This window comes from Palaemon carinicauda, chromosome 30, assembly GCF_036898095.1.
Source record: "Palaemon carinicauda isolate YSFRI2023 chromosome 30, ASM3689809v2, whole genome shotgun sequence".
Taxonomy (NCBI): Eukaryota; Metazoa; Arthropoda; class Malacostraca; order Decapoda; family Palaemonidae; genus Palaemon; species Palaemon carinicauda.
In genome coordinates this window covers 71,007,724-71,023,275 of record NC_090754.1, presented here as the reverse complement: position 1 = coordinate 71,023,275, position 15,552 = coordinate 71,007,724, and the positions used below count along the sequence as shown (strand labels likewise).

Sequence of the window (15,552 nt, the reverse complement as noted above, 5' to 3'; positions counted from 1 at the left end):
TGTTATGCCTGCCACAAACTTTTATTACCTGAATCTCATGACATCCACATTGATAGCAGGACTCATGAGAAGCAGGGTACTCGGTCCTAATATACACCGCCATTCCCCTGGCCCTAGGAATGGAATCACGTTTCAGCATTATTGGCTTCTTAAAACCAGTTATAAGGAGCTCAGATGAGTGCCTCATATTAGAAACCAAAGTTTCTGAGCACAAAAGAATATCATACTGTCTGGACGCAACTGTAAGGTCTCGGATATTTGCATGAAGACCACGAATATTGCAATACAGAAGACGACATTGACGAAATCTAGGACGTACTGGTCCCGGATTTTGCTCAATGTCTCCAGACAGCATAAGAATTAATAGAAATAAAAAAGACACATCATACTTAAAAACTAGATTAACAAGAATTAAAACAAAAACAATATGTACAGAATAATAATAAAAGTGATTGATGATATCCATAGACTATAGTAAAAAGTCGGAAAAACTGGTCAACATGGAGGAGCCGATACACCATGCAAGGCTAAATACCCTCCAGGATAGCCACTTCAACTGAAGGGAGGACAGTAAGGATGGTTTTTAGAAGAAAAAATCAGAAAAAGGAAAAGACAACCTCTTGATAAACCACCAGGCATCCATGGCCCTTCTATTAAGCCTGCCCAACACACCATTTCAAAAAAACAAGAGGAAGAAAAAAAAAATACGATAGAATAGTGTGCCCGAGTGTACCCTCAAGCAAGAGAACTCTAACCCAAGACAGTGGAAGACCATGGTACAGAGGCTATGGCACTACCCAAGACTAGAGGACAATGGTTTAATTTTGGAGTGTCCTTCTCCTAGAAGAGCTGCTTACCATAGCTAAAGAGTCTCTTCTACCCTTACCAAGAGAAAGATTAAAAAAGGTTATGGGATTATGGGAATGTAGTGGTTGAGCCCTCACCTACTACTGCACTCGCTGCTACGAATGGTCCCAGGGTGTAGCAGTTCTCGTAAAGAGACTGGACATCTTTAAGGTAAAATGATGCGAACACTGACTTGCTTCTCCAATAGGTTGCATCCATAACACTCTGCAGAGAACGGTTCTGTTTGAAGGCCACTGAAGTAGCGACAGCTCTAACTTCATGTGTCCTTACCTTCAGCAAAGCATGGTCTTCTTCCTTCAGATGAGAATGGGCCTCTCTAATCAAAAGCCTGATGTAATAAGAAACTGCGTTCTTAGACATCGGTAAAGCAGGTTTCTTAATAGAACACCATAAAGCTTCTGATTGTCCTCGTAATGGCTTTGTACGTCTTAAATAGTACTTAAGAGCTCTTACTGGGCATAGTACTCTCTCTTGTTCGTTACCAACCAAGTTGGACAGGCTTGGGATCTCGAACGACTTGGGCCAAGGACGAGAAGGAAGCTCGTTTTTAGCTAAAAAACCAAGCTGTAAGGAACATGTAGCCGTTTCAGATGTAAAACCTATGTTCCTGCTGAAGGCGTGAATCTCACTGACTCTCTTAGCTGTTGCTAAGCAAACGAGGAAAAGAGTCTTTAATGTGAGATCCTTAAAAGAGGCTGATTGAAGCGGTTCGAACCTTGCTGACATCAGGAACCTTAAAACCACGTCTAGGTTCCAGCCTGGTGTGGCTAACCGACGCTCCTTTGAGGTCTCAAAAGACTTAAGGAGGTCCTGTAGATCTTTGTTGGTGGAAAGATCTAAGCCTCTGTGGCGGAAGACTGCTGCCAACATGCTTCTGTAACCTTTGATCGTAGGAGCTGATAGGGATCTTACATTCCTTGGATGTAAAAGGAAGTCAGCTATCTGCGTTACAGAGGTACTGGTTGAGGAAACTGAATTCGCCTTGCACCAGCTTCGGAAGACTTCCCATTTTGACTGGTAGACCTTGAGAGTGGATGTCCTCCTTGCTCTGGCAATCGCTCTGGCTGCCTCCTTCGAAAAGCCTCTAGCTCTTGAGAGTCTTTCGATAGTCTGAAGGCAGTCAGACGAAGAGCGTGGAGGCTTGGGTGTACCTTCTTTACGTGCGGCTGACGCAGAAGGTCCACTCTTAGAGGAAGAGTCCTGGGAACGTCCACTAGCCATTGCAGTACCTCGGTGAACCATTCTCTCGCGGGCCAGAGGGGAGCAACCAACGTCAACCGTGTCCCTTCGTGAGAGGCGAACTTCTGCAGTACCTTGTTGACAATCTTGAACGGAGGGAACGCATACAGGTCTAGATGGGACCAATCCAGAAGAAAGGCATCTACGTGAACTGCTGCTGGGTCCGGAATCGGTGAGCAATAATTCGGGAGCCTCTTGGTCATCGAGGTAGCGAACAGATCTATGGTGGGCTGACCCCACAGGGCCCATAGTCTGTTGCAAACATTCTTGTGAAGGGTCCACTCTGTGGGGATGACCTGACCCTTCCGGCTGAGGCGATCTGCCATGACATTCATGTCGCCTTGAATGAACCTCGTTACCAGCGAAATCTTTCGATCTCTTGACCAGGTGAGGAGGTCCCTTGCGATCTCGAACAACTTCCTCGAATGAGTCCCTCCTTGCTTGGAGATGTACGCCAAGGCTGTAGTGTTGTCGGAGTTCACCTCCACCACCTTGCCTAGAAGGAGGGACTTGAAGTTTCTCAAGGCCAGATGAACTGCCAATAGCTCCTTGCAGTTGATGTGAAGTGTTCTTTGCTCCGGATTCCACGTGCCCGAGCATTCCCGTCCGTCCAGTGTCGCACCCCAGCCCGTGTCCGATGCGTCCGAGAAGAGAAGGTGGTCGGGGGTCTGAACAGCCAATGGTAGACCTTCCTTGAGAAGAATGCTGTTCTTCCACCACGTCAGCGCAGACCTCATCTCTTCGGATATAGGAACTGAGACCGCTTCTAGCGTCATGTCCTTTCTCCAGTGAGCAGCTAGATGATACTGAAGGGGGCGGAGGTGGAGTCTCCCTAACGCGATGAACTGGGCCAGCGATGAAAGCGTCCCTGTTAGACTCATCCACTGCCTGACTGAACATCGGTTCCTTCTCAGCATGCTCTGGATGCATTCTTGGGCTTGACTGATTCTGGGGGCCGACGGAAAAGCCCGAAAAGCTCGACTCTGAATCTCCATACCTAGATAGACAATGGTTTGGGATGGGACGAGTTGGGACTTCTCTATATTGACCAGGAGACCCAATTCCTTGGTCAGATCCATAGTCCATCTGAGATTCTCCAGACAGCGACGACTTGACGGAGCTCTTAAAAGCCAGTCGTCCAAATAGAGGGAGGCTCTGATGTCTGCCAAGTGAAGGAATTTGGCAATATTCCTCATCAGTTTGGTAAACACAAGAGGTGCCGTGCTTAGGCCAAAGCACAGGGCTTGGAACTGGTAAACGACCTTTCCAAAGACGAACCTTAGGAAAGGTTGGGAGTCTGGATGGACGGGGACATGAAAGTACGCGTCTTTTAGGTCCAACGAGACCATCCAGTCTTCCTTCCTGACCGATGCGAGTACCGACTTCGTCGTCTCCATGGTGAACGTCTGCTTGGTGACAAAAGCATTGAGAGCACTGACGTCCAGCACCGGTCTCCACCCTCCTGTCTTCTTCGCTACCAGGAAGAGACGGTTGTAGAAGCCCGGGGATTGATGGTCCCGGACTATGACTACCGCTCCCTTTTGTAGCAAGAGAGACACCTCTTGCTGCAAGGCTAGCCTCTTGTCCTCCTCCTTGTAGTTGGGAGAGAGGTTGATGGGAGTAGTTGCTAGAGGGGGATTGCGCCAGAACGGAATCCTGTACCCCTCTCTTAGCAACTTCACAGACTGAGCGTCTGCACCTCTGCTCTCCCAAGCCTGCCAGTAGTTCTTGAGCCTGGCTCCCACTGCTGTCTGGAGAGGTAGGCAGTCAGATTCTGCCTTTTGAGGACTTGGAACCCTTCTTCTTTTTGCCACGATGACTGTCGGTACGGGTACCTCCTCTGCTGGAGGTTCTGCCACGAAAGGGCGGGATGAACCTAGACGCTGGTGTGTCCATCCTAGGTCTAGGCACGGAAGGTAAAGCTGTGACTTTACGTGCAGAAGACGACCACCAGGTCATGGGTATCCTTCTGGATCAACGAGGCAGCAATCCCCTTGATCAGCTCTTCCGGAAAGAGACACTTGGAAAGCGGAGCAAACATCAACTCCGACTTCTGGCATGGTGTGATCCCCGCAGACAAGAAGGAGCAAAGGTGATCTCTCTTCTTAAGCACTCCAGACACGTACGAAGCCGCAAGCTCACCAGACCCATCCCGAATGGCTTTGTCCATGCTAGACATGATAAGCATGGCAGAGTCCTTATCCGAAGGGGAGGTCTTTCTGCTTAACGCTCCCAAACACCAGTCGAGGAAGTTGAAGATCTCAAAAGCACGAAAAACTCCCTTCAACAGATGGTCCATGTCAGAAAAGGACCAGCAAATCTTGGAGCGTCTCATAGCCAGCCTGCGGGGAGAGTCAACCAGACTTGAGAAGTCGCCTTGGGCAGAGGCAGGAACTCCCAAGCCGGGTTCCTCTCCCGTGGCATACCAGACGCTAGATTTGGAAGCAAGCTTGGTAGGCGGAAAGATGAAGGCAGTCTTTCCCAGTTGCTTCTTGGACTGCAACCACTCTCCCAGTACCCTCAAAGCTCTCTTGGATGAGCGCGCGAGTACGAGTTTCGTAAAGGCAGGAGCTGCTGACTGCATGCCTAAAGCGAACTCGGAGGGAGGTGAGCGCGGGGTTGCAGACACAAACTGTTCCGGATACAACTCCCTAAACAGGGCAAGGACTTTCCTAAAGTCTAAGGAGGGAGGCGTAGACTTGGGTTCTTCTATGTCGGAGTGCGGATCGTCCAAATGCGCAGCTTCGTCGTCATCAGATACTCCATCATCCGAATGCTGAGGAGGAAGTGGCAAAGGTGGAGCAGAAAGCTGAACGGCTGAATCCGGCAGCACGGGTGCATGCGTAGCTGCACTGGATCCAACATCATGCCGCTGCTGGTCAGTCTGCGAGCTGGCAACAACAAAAGCGGAGTGCTGGTGCGTGGGAGGGACTGCCGTGGGTAGCGGAGACTGCCGCATTGCGTCAAAACACGGCAGCTTGACAGCACCTTCCCACTGCTGATGCGGTAGCTCACGCATGTCAACGGAGGGTGCCGCATGAACATGCGTCTGGCAGGGTCGACTGCGCATCGGTGGTGGAGCTCTCACAGGTGGAGTGTGGGAGCAGGCAGCCGCAGTATCTGCTGAGCGCACAACCGTGGCAGGTTGTAGGTTAACAGGTGCAGTGTCAACCTTCTCAGCACGATACTCCTGCATGAAGGAAGCAAGCTGAGACTGCATAGTCTGCAGCATGGACCACTTAGGGTCTACCGTGGTTGGTGCGGCAACAGACGGAGTGATTGCCTGCTGCGGAACCACTCTACCTCTCTTGGGAGGTGTGCAGTCTTCGGAAGACTGCGGCGAGTCCGAACTGACCCAGTGGCTACACCTGGGCCGTTGGACTCGCTCGGAAGGGACCTTGCGCTTGAGAGGTCGTGAGACCTTGGTCCAACGTTTCTTCCTAGAAACTTCTTCCACAGACGAGGAATGAATGGGCTCACTCGTCTGTTTGTGGATGGGACGATCTCTGACAGATACGTCTGCAACCACCGAGGGTACATCCGTACGCTGATCAAGGCCTGTCGAACCCTTTGGTCCTTCGACATTGCTTCTCCCCTGGGCTTGGGAGCTTGCAAGAGGTCCCGGACTGGGAGGACGACTGGCACGAACAGATGCACCCTCATGCGCAACACTGACACTGACACTTTCCACCACACTTGCACTCACTACACTTCCCACTGCACTTTTCGCTTTCAACTCTTTGACATCGGCCAAAAGTTGATTCCGGTCATTCGCTAATGACTCCACTCTGTCACCAAGAGCCTGAATGGCACGCATCATGTCCGCCATCGAGGGTTGCTGAGAGCTAGTAGAAGGGTCGGGTGTAACCACTACAGGGGAAGGAATAGGTTGAGGGGCATGGGGAGAGGAAAAATCAAACGAGCGAGAAGAACTCCTCCTGATCCTATCCTTCTCTAGCCTACGTGCATTCTTTAGGAATTCGTTAAAATCGAATTCCGAAAGCCCAGCGCATTCCTCACATCGATCTTCCAATTGACAGGATTTACCCCTACAATTGGAACAAACGGTGTGAGGATCTATAGAGGCCTTCGGAAGACGCCTAGAACAGTCCCTAGCGCTACACTGCCTGTACTTAGGGACTTGAGAATGGTCAGACATCTTGAATTCTTGAATTAGCCAAGGGGGGAATCCAAAATCTAGCAAAGTTCATTAACAATTAATCCAAATCTAACCAAAAAGCTTGATAAGCTAATGATAATAGTTCCTGAATAGCGAAAGCTAAAATCTAGAGTGAATACATCACCAAAAGCGTGAAAACAACTCCAGAAACAACAGCGTATCCAAGTAGGTCTTGCCGGTGGCACGACAGAGGAAAAATTGAGTTCTTGTTGACAAGAAGTACCTGAGTACCTACTCGACAGATGGCGCTGTTGTTGTACACCCCCACCTGTATAGCGATCGCTGGCGTATCCCGACCTTAGATTTTTCTGTCGGGCAACAGAGTTGACAGCTACATGATCATCGGGTAAGATTAATATTGAAAAAAAGGGTTTTAAACAAGTTAATGAAGATAATGACTTTTACAAAGGGTACCCTACCATTCATGGTACACAACATATGTAAGATCACTTGCTATATAACAATTCGTAATTTTGAATATTGTAAAAATATTAATCATAAAAGCTACTAATATATCTCTCTCTCTCTCTCTCTCTCTCTCTCTCTCTCTCTCTCTCTCTCTCTCTCTCTCTCTCTCTCTCTCTCTCTCTCTCTCTCTCTCTCTCTCTCTATATATATATATATATATATAAATGTATATACAATCACATTCTCCTAGACATTAATTTAACAGTACTCATACCTACATGTAAACTCCTTTGAACACAACCTGGTAATTGACTGGATTTGATACAGGATTTAGTGTCCTTGCAACAAGATGAGTGCTATTATTAAGCACCAAAGATTCAGAAGAAGTATTTTGACCATTATTTAAAACTCAGAAAAAGTGATTTGCATTTAGTTATTTACCTTGTTTAGCCTTGATCATTGCTGCTTGTATTGCAGCTTCCACACTGTCAACACTATCAGTATCTGTACTGGGAGGTTTAGGTCGCAAAGATGGGATACTTGAAGCAAAAGGTCGAGAGTTTGGCCTGAAAAATAAAGAACAAATTAATGAGAAGTACCTGGAAAAATAATTAACTTTTGAAGCTAAAGTATATCTAGCCATTACTTTGCTCAGAAAATCTAATCTATGGAAATTAATGTAATTTCATTATTGTAAAATACAGTATAGAAGTTCTTTTTATACATTGTTTTTACTGGTACAAAGCATTTATTTCAGTATGAAGGGGATGATGACAAGTTTAGCATTCACTTTAATTAGTTGCAAATATCTTAAATCACTTAACTTAAAAGTGATGAGTCTTTTCCTCTTATTTGAAAAATGTTTCCAATAAAACTGAACCTGTGGAGTCTTCTCTACATACAGTACAACAACCAATACTCTTAATAAAAAAAAAAAAAAAAAAAAAAAAAGAAGTAAAGGTAAAAGGTAAAGGTGTCTGGTACCCATTCCAGTATCATTAGAATAGATGCTCACTAGAATATCAGCTGGGCAAGCCCAACCCCACCACTGTGGTACCCAACCACAGCAGTAAACAGCTTAAACTAACAGTCCCAGGCAGGGATCAATCAACTGCTATGCGAATGCTAGGAGCACATGTTAACACTGTACTAGCTAGAAGGCTGGTATTATGGTGGGCATTTATGTAGTATGGGGCTGAGAGTGCATTTCTCTTGGTACTACATATGCCATTCTTCCCCTTCCTCTTGGTACTGCATACACCACTCTCCCCCTTTCTCATGGTACTGTATATGCCACTCTTCCCCTTTCTCTTGGTACTGCATATGCCACTATCCCCCTTTCTCTTAGTACTGCATATGTCACTCTTCACCTTTCTCTTGGTACTGCATACTCCACTCTCCCCCTTTCTCTTAGTACTGCATATGAAACTTTTCCCCTTTCTCTTGGTACTGCATATGCTGTTCTTCCCCTTTCTCTTAGTACTGCATATGTCACTCTTCACCTTTCTCTTGGTACTGCATACTCTACTCTTCCCCTTTCTCTTGGTGCTGCATATGCTACTCTTCCCTTTCTCTTGGTACTGCATATGCCACTCTTCCCCTTTCTCTTGGTACTGCATATGCCACCCTTCCCCTTTCTCTTGGTACTGCATACGCCACTCTTCCCTTTCTCTTGGTACTGCATATGCCACTCTGCCCCTTTCTCTTGGTACTGCTAACAGCCCATGGCCATGATTCAATTAGTCTGGTCCAGTGCAGGCGAGTTTCATATGAGTAACCTATCCAAAGGCTACTACTGAATGATCCCACTTCATCCATCATCCCTTTAACAAAGGATGATGCTAATTATGATTGTGTGTGTGTGTGTGTGCTTCACAAACGTGATTGCAATGAACTACTTCCAGAGTTTTGAAAGCAGAGCTTGTAGTTGGATTATCATTAATGTAAACAAATGTGGACAAAGTATCCAATGCCCTAGGTCTATTTACAATCATATTTTGAGTTTTGTAAGGATTTAACCTCATTCCCCATAAGTTACACCAAACAGAAATTTTAGTTAGACACATGTCATGAGATTCAGGAACCACACCAAATATGTGCATAAAAGAGTAAAAGGTAAAAACATAATTCGAAGGAACTCTTGAGATTATACACTACTTCAGTGATCATAAACAACTACTTTTTTCACACTGTTAGTTAAAAGTTCATTGTTAACGCTAAGAAATTATTCAACACTTATCTGTTGAAAACAAGGGCCTCATTATTAAGAGACAAAAGCAATGTTATAATCAAGACCAATCATATAAACTTCGTGACAAAAATCCAGATATTTCTATACAATACTGGAAATTTTATAAGACCTCAACAAACGGGTAGGGCCATATAGTAAACTAAAGAATAGATAATTGCTCAGCACATGCATTTACATGTTTTGCCTAGATGTACTGGGCACTGGAGGGCCTGTAACCACATTATGGTCCTCATGACTGTATGATATATCCATGTCTTCTCTTTGCAGGGGTAAAAATATGACAGTGGTCACTTTCCTGTAAAAGAGGTTTTGTTACATAAGGAAGGTGGCCTAGAAGTTTCTGACACAGTCTTCAAGTGGATAACACCAATCCTCTTATGCCCATAGCTTATATTGGTCTTGTACCTATTAGGAAGACTTGTGCTGGTCTTAGAGCTTTGTTGCTTTCCTTTTGGTGTACAATCCAGGAAAAACTAACTTGCAACCTAAGATCATTGCCAAGCAACATTAGAACAATCCCCATTGTCCCTATTGGAGTTTTGGGAATACATAGGTTTGCCAGGTGCTCATTATTATCAGGGTTCCTGCTCCAGCTAGGGGCCCATCTATTGCTGTAGCCTCTCCTGCTTTGATTGCCTGACCATTCTAGCAGGTCACTAACTCAATATTTACATTTAGCTGCTATGGGAAACTGTGTAGAAGGCATTATAAGCAGAGGCCCAAGGACTAGCAGGTTTGCTTCTTATTTCCCCGTTACGAAGCTAGAAAACTTTTTCTATGAGTGCAAGTAATTGGTTATCCACCTGGGGCAATCAGAAAAGGTCTGACTAAAACTTTTCCTATCCTCATCAAATTCCTCCAAAGGTACCCAGGTGTAATCACAGTAGGTTTTTTTCAATTTTACATTTTCCTGTTATGTGCTCACCATTGACCTTAAACTTTAGAAAAATTTCAATTACTTTTCATCAACCTTTTCAAAAGTATGGTGTCAGTATATAGAACTTATCATACAATTCAGGTTATTATGAATGTAATAGATTTTTTTTCAGTCTACCTGATTAATAAAACAATTGTACAGACAATAAATGTCTCACACTAAATAGAATAACTGCATAGTTTTTCATCCAATGAATGAAGCTGTGACATGCAACCATAATTTTCAAATAACGGAGAAAAAATAAATAAGAAGATACAGTAGAGCCTCGATATACGAGTTTAATCTGATCCTAAAGCAAGCTTATAACCCAAAATGCTTGTAAAACAAAACAATTTTTCCAATAAGAAATAAAGGGAATTCAATCAATTAATTCCACACGTTCATAGATAAACATATGCACTCATTTTGAGATTTTTTTTATGTTATATAAAGAGAAAATTATAACTCCTAACACCAAAAATAAATAAAAATTAATGTCACAATGAAAAATGAAATTATTGATAAATTAACTCCCACATAGCTTTACGGAGTTACTGCTAGCACACAGGTAAGAAGGGGAGCTACTGCTTGGAGGGAGAATCTCCCTCCACGAAAACTTTGGGTAAAATATTGGGCATTCTCTCTCTTGAATGGCGTTCACTATAACTGAATCACTTACTTTACATTTTTTGGACACTTTGCCGTAATTTTTTACTCTTGTGTTCAACTTTTACCAAGAACTTATCTAGAGATGATTTTTCTTGGCTTTTCTTTAAAATGGTATGAAAATGGGACATCGCATTGTCCATAAATAGATTCACTGCTTGCCCTCCCAAAACCTTACATGTAAGGTGATGTGTTTCTACAAAATTTTGCAGTATTTCCAACATTTTCAATATCTCCCTTATTTTACTCAAAGTGGGTTTGTCACTTTGTCCTTCCTTCTCCTCCTTCTCAGATGAAATATCCTCCACTACCTCTTGTTGCTGTTTCTTATGCAACTCTAACAGCTCTATGATCATCAGCTGCTTACTATGTTCCCCAAGCACATCACTGATGTCATCCCTATCCACCTCCAACACAATTGTCTTCCCCCAGGACACAATTTCATTGTCGACTGCCTCTTCCGCATGGGTTCAAACCCCTCAAAATCATGTTCTTCATTGCATTCAGGCACGCTTTCCTCCATGCAGAATTAAGAATTAAGGGTTCTTTTGGTGACCCCTTTCCAGGCTTTATCAATAATTTTGCGACAGTTGACAATAAGGAAATGTTCTTTCCAAAATTTTTGGAGGGAGAGCTTGGTCCCTTCAATTGACCTCGAAATCTGAGATCACCTGCTGATTCATGGGTTGGAAAATTGGAATAGTGTTGGGTGGCAGGAACTTGATCTACATGAAATTTAATTCTTCCATCAGGTCATCTTCAATGGCTGAAGGATGGGCAAAAGCACTGTCCAGTAGTAATAAGGCTTGGAGTGGGAGAATCTTGTCCATGATGTACCTTTAGACCTCACAACCAATAATTTCCTTGACACATTTGACAAATGAAATGCATGTCATCCAAGCCTTATGGTTTGACCTCCACATGACATTAAGTTGCTTCTTCTGCACCATGTACTTCTTAACCCTTTTACCCGCAATGGACGTACTGGTACTTTTCACAAAACTCATCCCTTTACCCCCATGGACGTATCGGTACGTCCTTGCAAAAAAACTGTTATTTACATTTTTTTGCATATTTTTGATAACTTTATGAGAAACTTCAGGCATTTTCCAAAAGAATGAGACCAACCTGACCTCTCTATGATGAAAATTAAGGCTGTTAGAGCAATTAAAAAAAAATATATTGCAAAATGTGCTTGAAAAGGAAAACGCCTGGGGGTTAAGGGTTGGAAAGTTCCAAATAGTTTGGGGGTAAAAGGGTTAAAGGCTTGTGGACTCTCCAAGTGATACACCAAGAGAAGTTTGATTTGGCAATCCCTGCTGGCATTAGTACAGAACAGCAGGGTTAGGCAGTATTTCTTGAGCTTGTAATTGGGAATTGCCTTCTCTCGTGCAGTAATCAAGGTGCTCCTGTGCATATTCTTCCAAAAAAGACCAATCTTGTCCCAGTTGAACACTTGCTGCGGCATGTAAGATTCTGAATTCGTGAAACTTTTAAATTCTACAACAAAGCCTCTGCTACCTTGACATCAGAGCTTGCAGCCTCACCATGTCACACAACACTATGGATGAGTGTTCTTCTCTTTTAGTTTTCAAATCAGCCATGGCTTGCTTTGAATGATTCTTTTTCTTTGTCTGCTGACATACCTGGTCAACATATAACTTTGCTTTTTCACAAATTATGGTCTTGGTTATTGTATCTCCTGTTAACTGCTCAATGATCCATGTGAGAAGCAAGTTCTCGACATTTTCTAGAACATATAGCCATTGTTTTGTAGATGTAAACACCTGTTTTGCAGCATCAATTGCTTTGATTACTTCTTTCTTCTTCAGGATTGTGCTTATCGTTGACTTTGTACGATTGTACATTTAAGCAAGGTCTACCCCATGTGAACCTTTATCATGCTTCTCAATAATATGTTATTTTCATTAGTAAAATAAATTTTTGAATATACTTACCCGATGATCATATAGCTGTCAGTTCTGCTGCCCGACAGAAAAACCTACGGGCGGAATACGCCAGCGATCGCTATACAGGTGGGGGTGTACATCAACAGCGCCATCTGTCAAGTAGGTACTCAAGTACTCGATGTCAACACAGAACCAATTTTCTCCTCTGTCCACTGGGTCTCTATTGGGGAGGACGGGTGGGTCCTTTAATTTATGATCATCGGGTAAGTATATTCAAAAATTTATTTTACTAATGAAAATAACATTTTTCAATATTAAACTTAACCGATGATCATATAGCTGATTCACACCCAGGGGGGTGGGTAGAGACCAGCATTACATGTTGACATTATTATGAGCTAAGTATTCCGTATTTCATTTTAGCAGTTATTCAAAATAACAAACATAAAATAAATAAGTACCTGGTAAGGAAGTCGACTTGAACAATTACTCTGCCTTTTTAAGTACGTCTTCCTTACTGAGCCTCGCGATCCTCATAGGATGCTGAGCGACTCCTAGGAGCTGAAGTATGAAGGGTTGCAACCCATACTAAAGGTCCTCATCAAAACCTCTAATCTAGGCGCTTCTCAAGAAATGACTTTGACCACCCGCCAAATCAAGTAGGATGCGAAAGGCTTCTTAGCCTTCCGGACAACCCAAAAACAATAATAAAACATTTCAAGAGAAAGATTAAAAAGGTTATGGAATTAGGGAATTGTAGTGGTGGAGCCCTCACCACTACTGCACTCGTTGCTACGAATGGTCCCAGATTGTAGCAGTTCTCGTAAAGAGACTGGACATTCTTAAGATAAAAGACGCGAACACTGATTTGCTTTTCCAATAGGTTGCGTCGAATATCTTTGCAGAGATCTATTTTATTTAAAGGCCACGGAAGTTGCGACAGCTCTAACTTCGTGTGTCCTTACCTTCAGCAAAGCTTGGTCTTCCTCATTCAGATGGGAATGAGCTTCTCGTATTAACAGTCTGATAAAATAGGATAGAGCATTCTCTGACATAGGCAAAGATGGATTCTTAACTGAACACCATAAAGCTTCACACGGGCCTCGTAAAGGTTTTTAAATAGAACTTAAGAGCTCTTACAGGACATAATACTCTTTCTAGTTCATTTCCAACCATACGATAAGTTTGGAATATCGAACGATATTGGTCAAGGCCGAGAAGGCAGCTCGTGTTTGGCTAGAAAACCAAGTTGTAGAACATGTAGCCGTTTCGGATGAGAATCCGATGTTCTTGCTGAAGGCATGAATCTCACTGACTCTTTTAGCTGTGGTTAAGCATATCAGGAAAAGAGTCTTAAAGGTGAGATCTTTCAGGGAGGCTGATTGAAGCGGTTCGAACCTGTCTGACATAAGGAATCTTAGTACCACGTCTAAATTCCAACCAGGTGTAACCAAACGACGCTCCTTCGTGGTCTCAAAAGACTTAAGGAGGTCCTGTAGATCTTTATTGTTGGAAAGATCTAAGCCTCTGTGACGGAAGACTGATGCCAACATGCTTCTGTAACCCTTGAGAGTGGGAGCTGAAAGAGATCGTTCTTTCCTCAGATATAAGAGAAAGTCAGCTATTTGAGTTACAGAGGTACTGGTCGAGGATACGGATACTGACTTGCACCAGTTTCGGAAGATTTCCCACTTCGATTGGTAGATTCTAAGGGTGGATGTTCTCCTTGCTCTAGCAAACGCTCTGGTTGCCTCCTTCGAAAAGCCTCTAGCTCTTGAGAGTCTTTCGATAGTCTGAAGGCAGTCAGACGAAGAGCTACAAAAGCGGCAACAGACGGAGCTACTGTCCGTTGTGACTGAGGGTCTAAAACAGCGGGTGCGGCAACAGACGGAGTTACTGCCTGTTGCGGTACCACCTTGCCTCTCTTGGGAGGTGTGCAGTCGTCGGATGACTGCAGCGAGTCCGAACTGACCCAGTGGCTACACCTGGGCCGTTGGACTTGCGCGGAAGGGACCGACTTGCACTTAATAAGCTGAGAGACCTTGGTCCAAGGTTTCTTACGAGAAACCTCTTCCGCAGACGAGAAGTAAATGGGCTCTCTCGTCTTTGTGTGGGTGGGGCGATCTTGGTAGATACGCCCGAAACCACGGAGGGAAAAACGTCTGTTCGTTGATCAAGGCCTGAGGAACCCAAAAGTCGTTCGACATTACTTCTCCCCTGGGCTTGGGAGCTTGCAAGAGGTCCCGGACTAGGTGAACGACAGGCACAAACAGACGAACCCTCGGACGCAACACTGTAACACTTTGCGCATATCACTTTATCACTTTGATTTTCTGTTTTGCACTTATTTCACTGAAATCGAAACTTTTACTGATTTCTACCTGAAACACGCAATCCTACCCTTCATTAAAAGGTAGTAATTGCGAAAACAGTCGTATAATGCAACAGAAAACATATATAAAGATAAAGAATTCAGTGGCTGGGAAAGAGACTAAACACTAGATCAAATAAACTACGTTTACAATCTCTCACCGCACATAGCCTGGGAACAAGAATAAAACCCTAGAAACGTTTTACCTTCTTCCCCTACAGCGACTAGGGAGGAGAGTAAAACGAGAACAACGTTACCCGCTTGAACGAAACGTTTTTTCTCCTCTCTCTCCCTCCGTCTCTATCTCTCTCTCTCTTTCTCTCTTGATTTCGCACCTGAGAGAAGAGCCCAATTATATATCGTCAAAACATGTTATTTGCTAAAGGAAAAAACTGAAAGGTTTTCCAAATAAAAAGTTCCTTTAATTTAGAATTTAAACCATTTAAGCTAAGAAAGAATGAACGAAACGCCAGAATCGGTTTACTCTTACTGCAAAGTGAAACCGTGAAACACTCTCTCTCTCTATCGTAACGATAGAGCGCATGTTGAACGTCCTGAACGTCAACAACTGCGTAGACTAAAAAAACTAACCGTTAGTTCATCTTTGAAAAACAGTACGAGACTATCAAAGAAATTCTTTCATAAAACATTAAAATTAAAAAGTTATAAATTCTTTAAAGGTAAAATACGATATAACGGGCTCAACGTTGATTAACTTCGGTTCCAAGTTAGGACCGCCTACTA

General features: G+C 43.8%; 1 protein-coding gene across 2 annotated transcripts in view; it reads right to left on the bottom strand.

The window, feature by feature from the left end:
• Nucleotides 1–15,552, bottom strand: part of LOC137623267 (A-kinase anchor protein 200-like) — an 83,965-nt gene that overhangs the window by 13,929 nt on the left and 54,484 nt on the right. For both annotated transcript variants that reach the window (XM_068354030.1, XM_068354029.1), the window contains one exon: nucleotides 7,136–7,260. In XM_068354030.1, coding sequence (XP_068210131.1) covers nucleotides 7,136–7,260 — 125 coding nt within the window. The remainder of the gene's footprint in view (nucleotides 1–7,135; nucleotides 7,261–15,552) is intronic.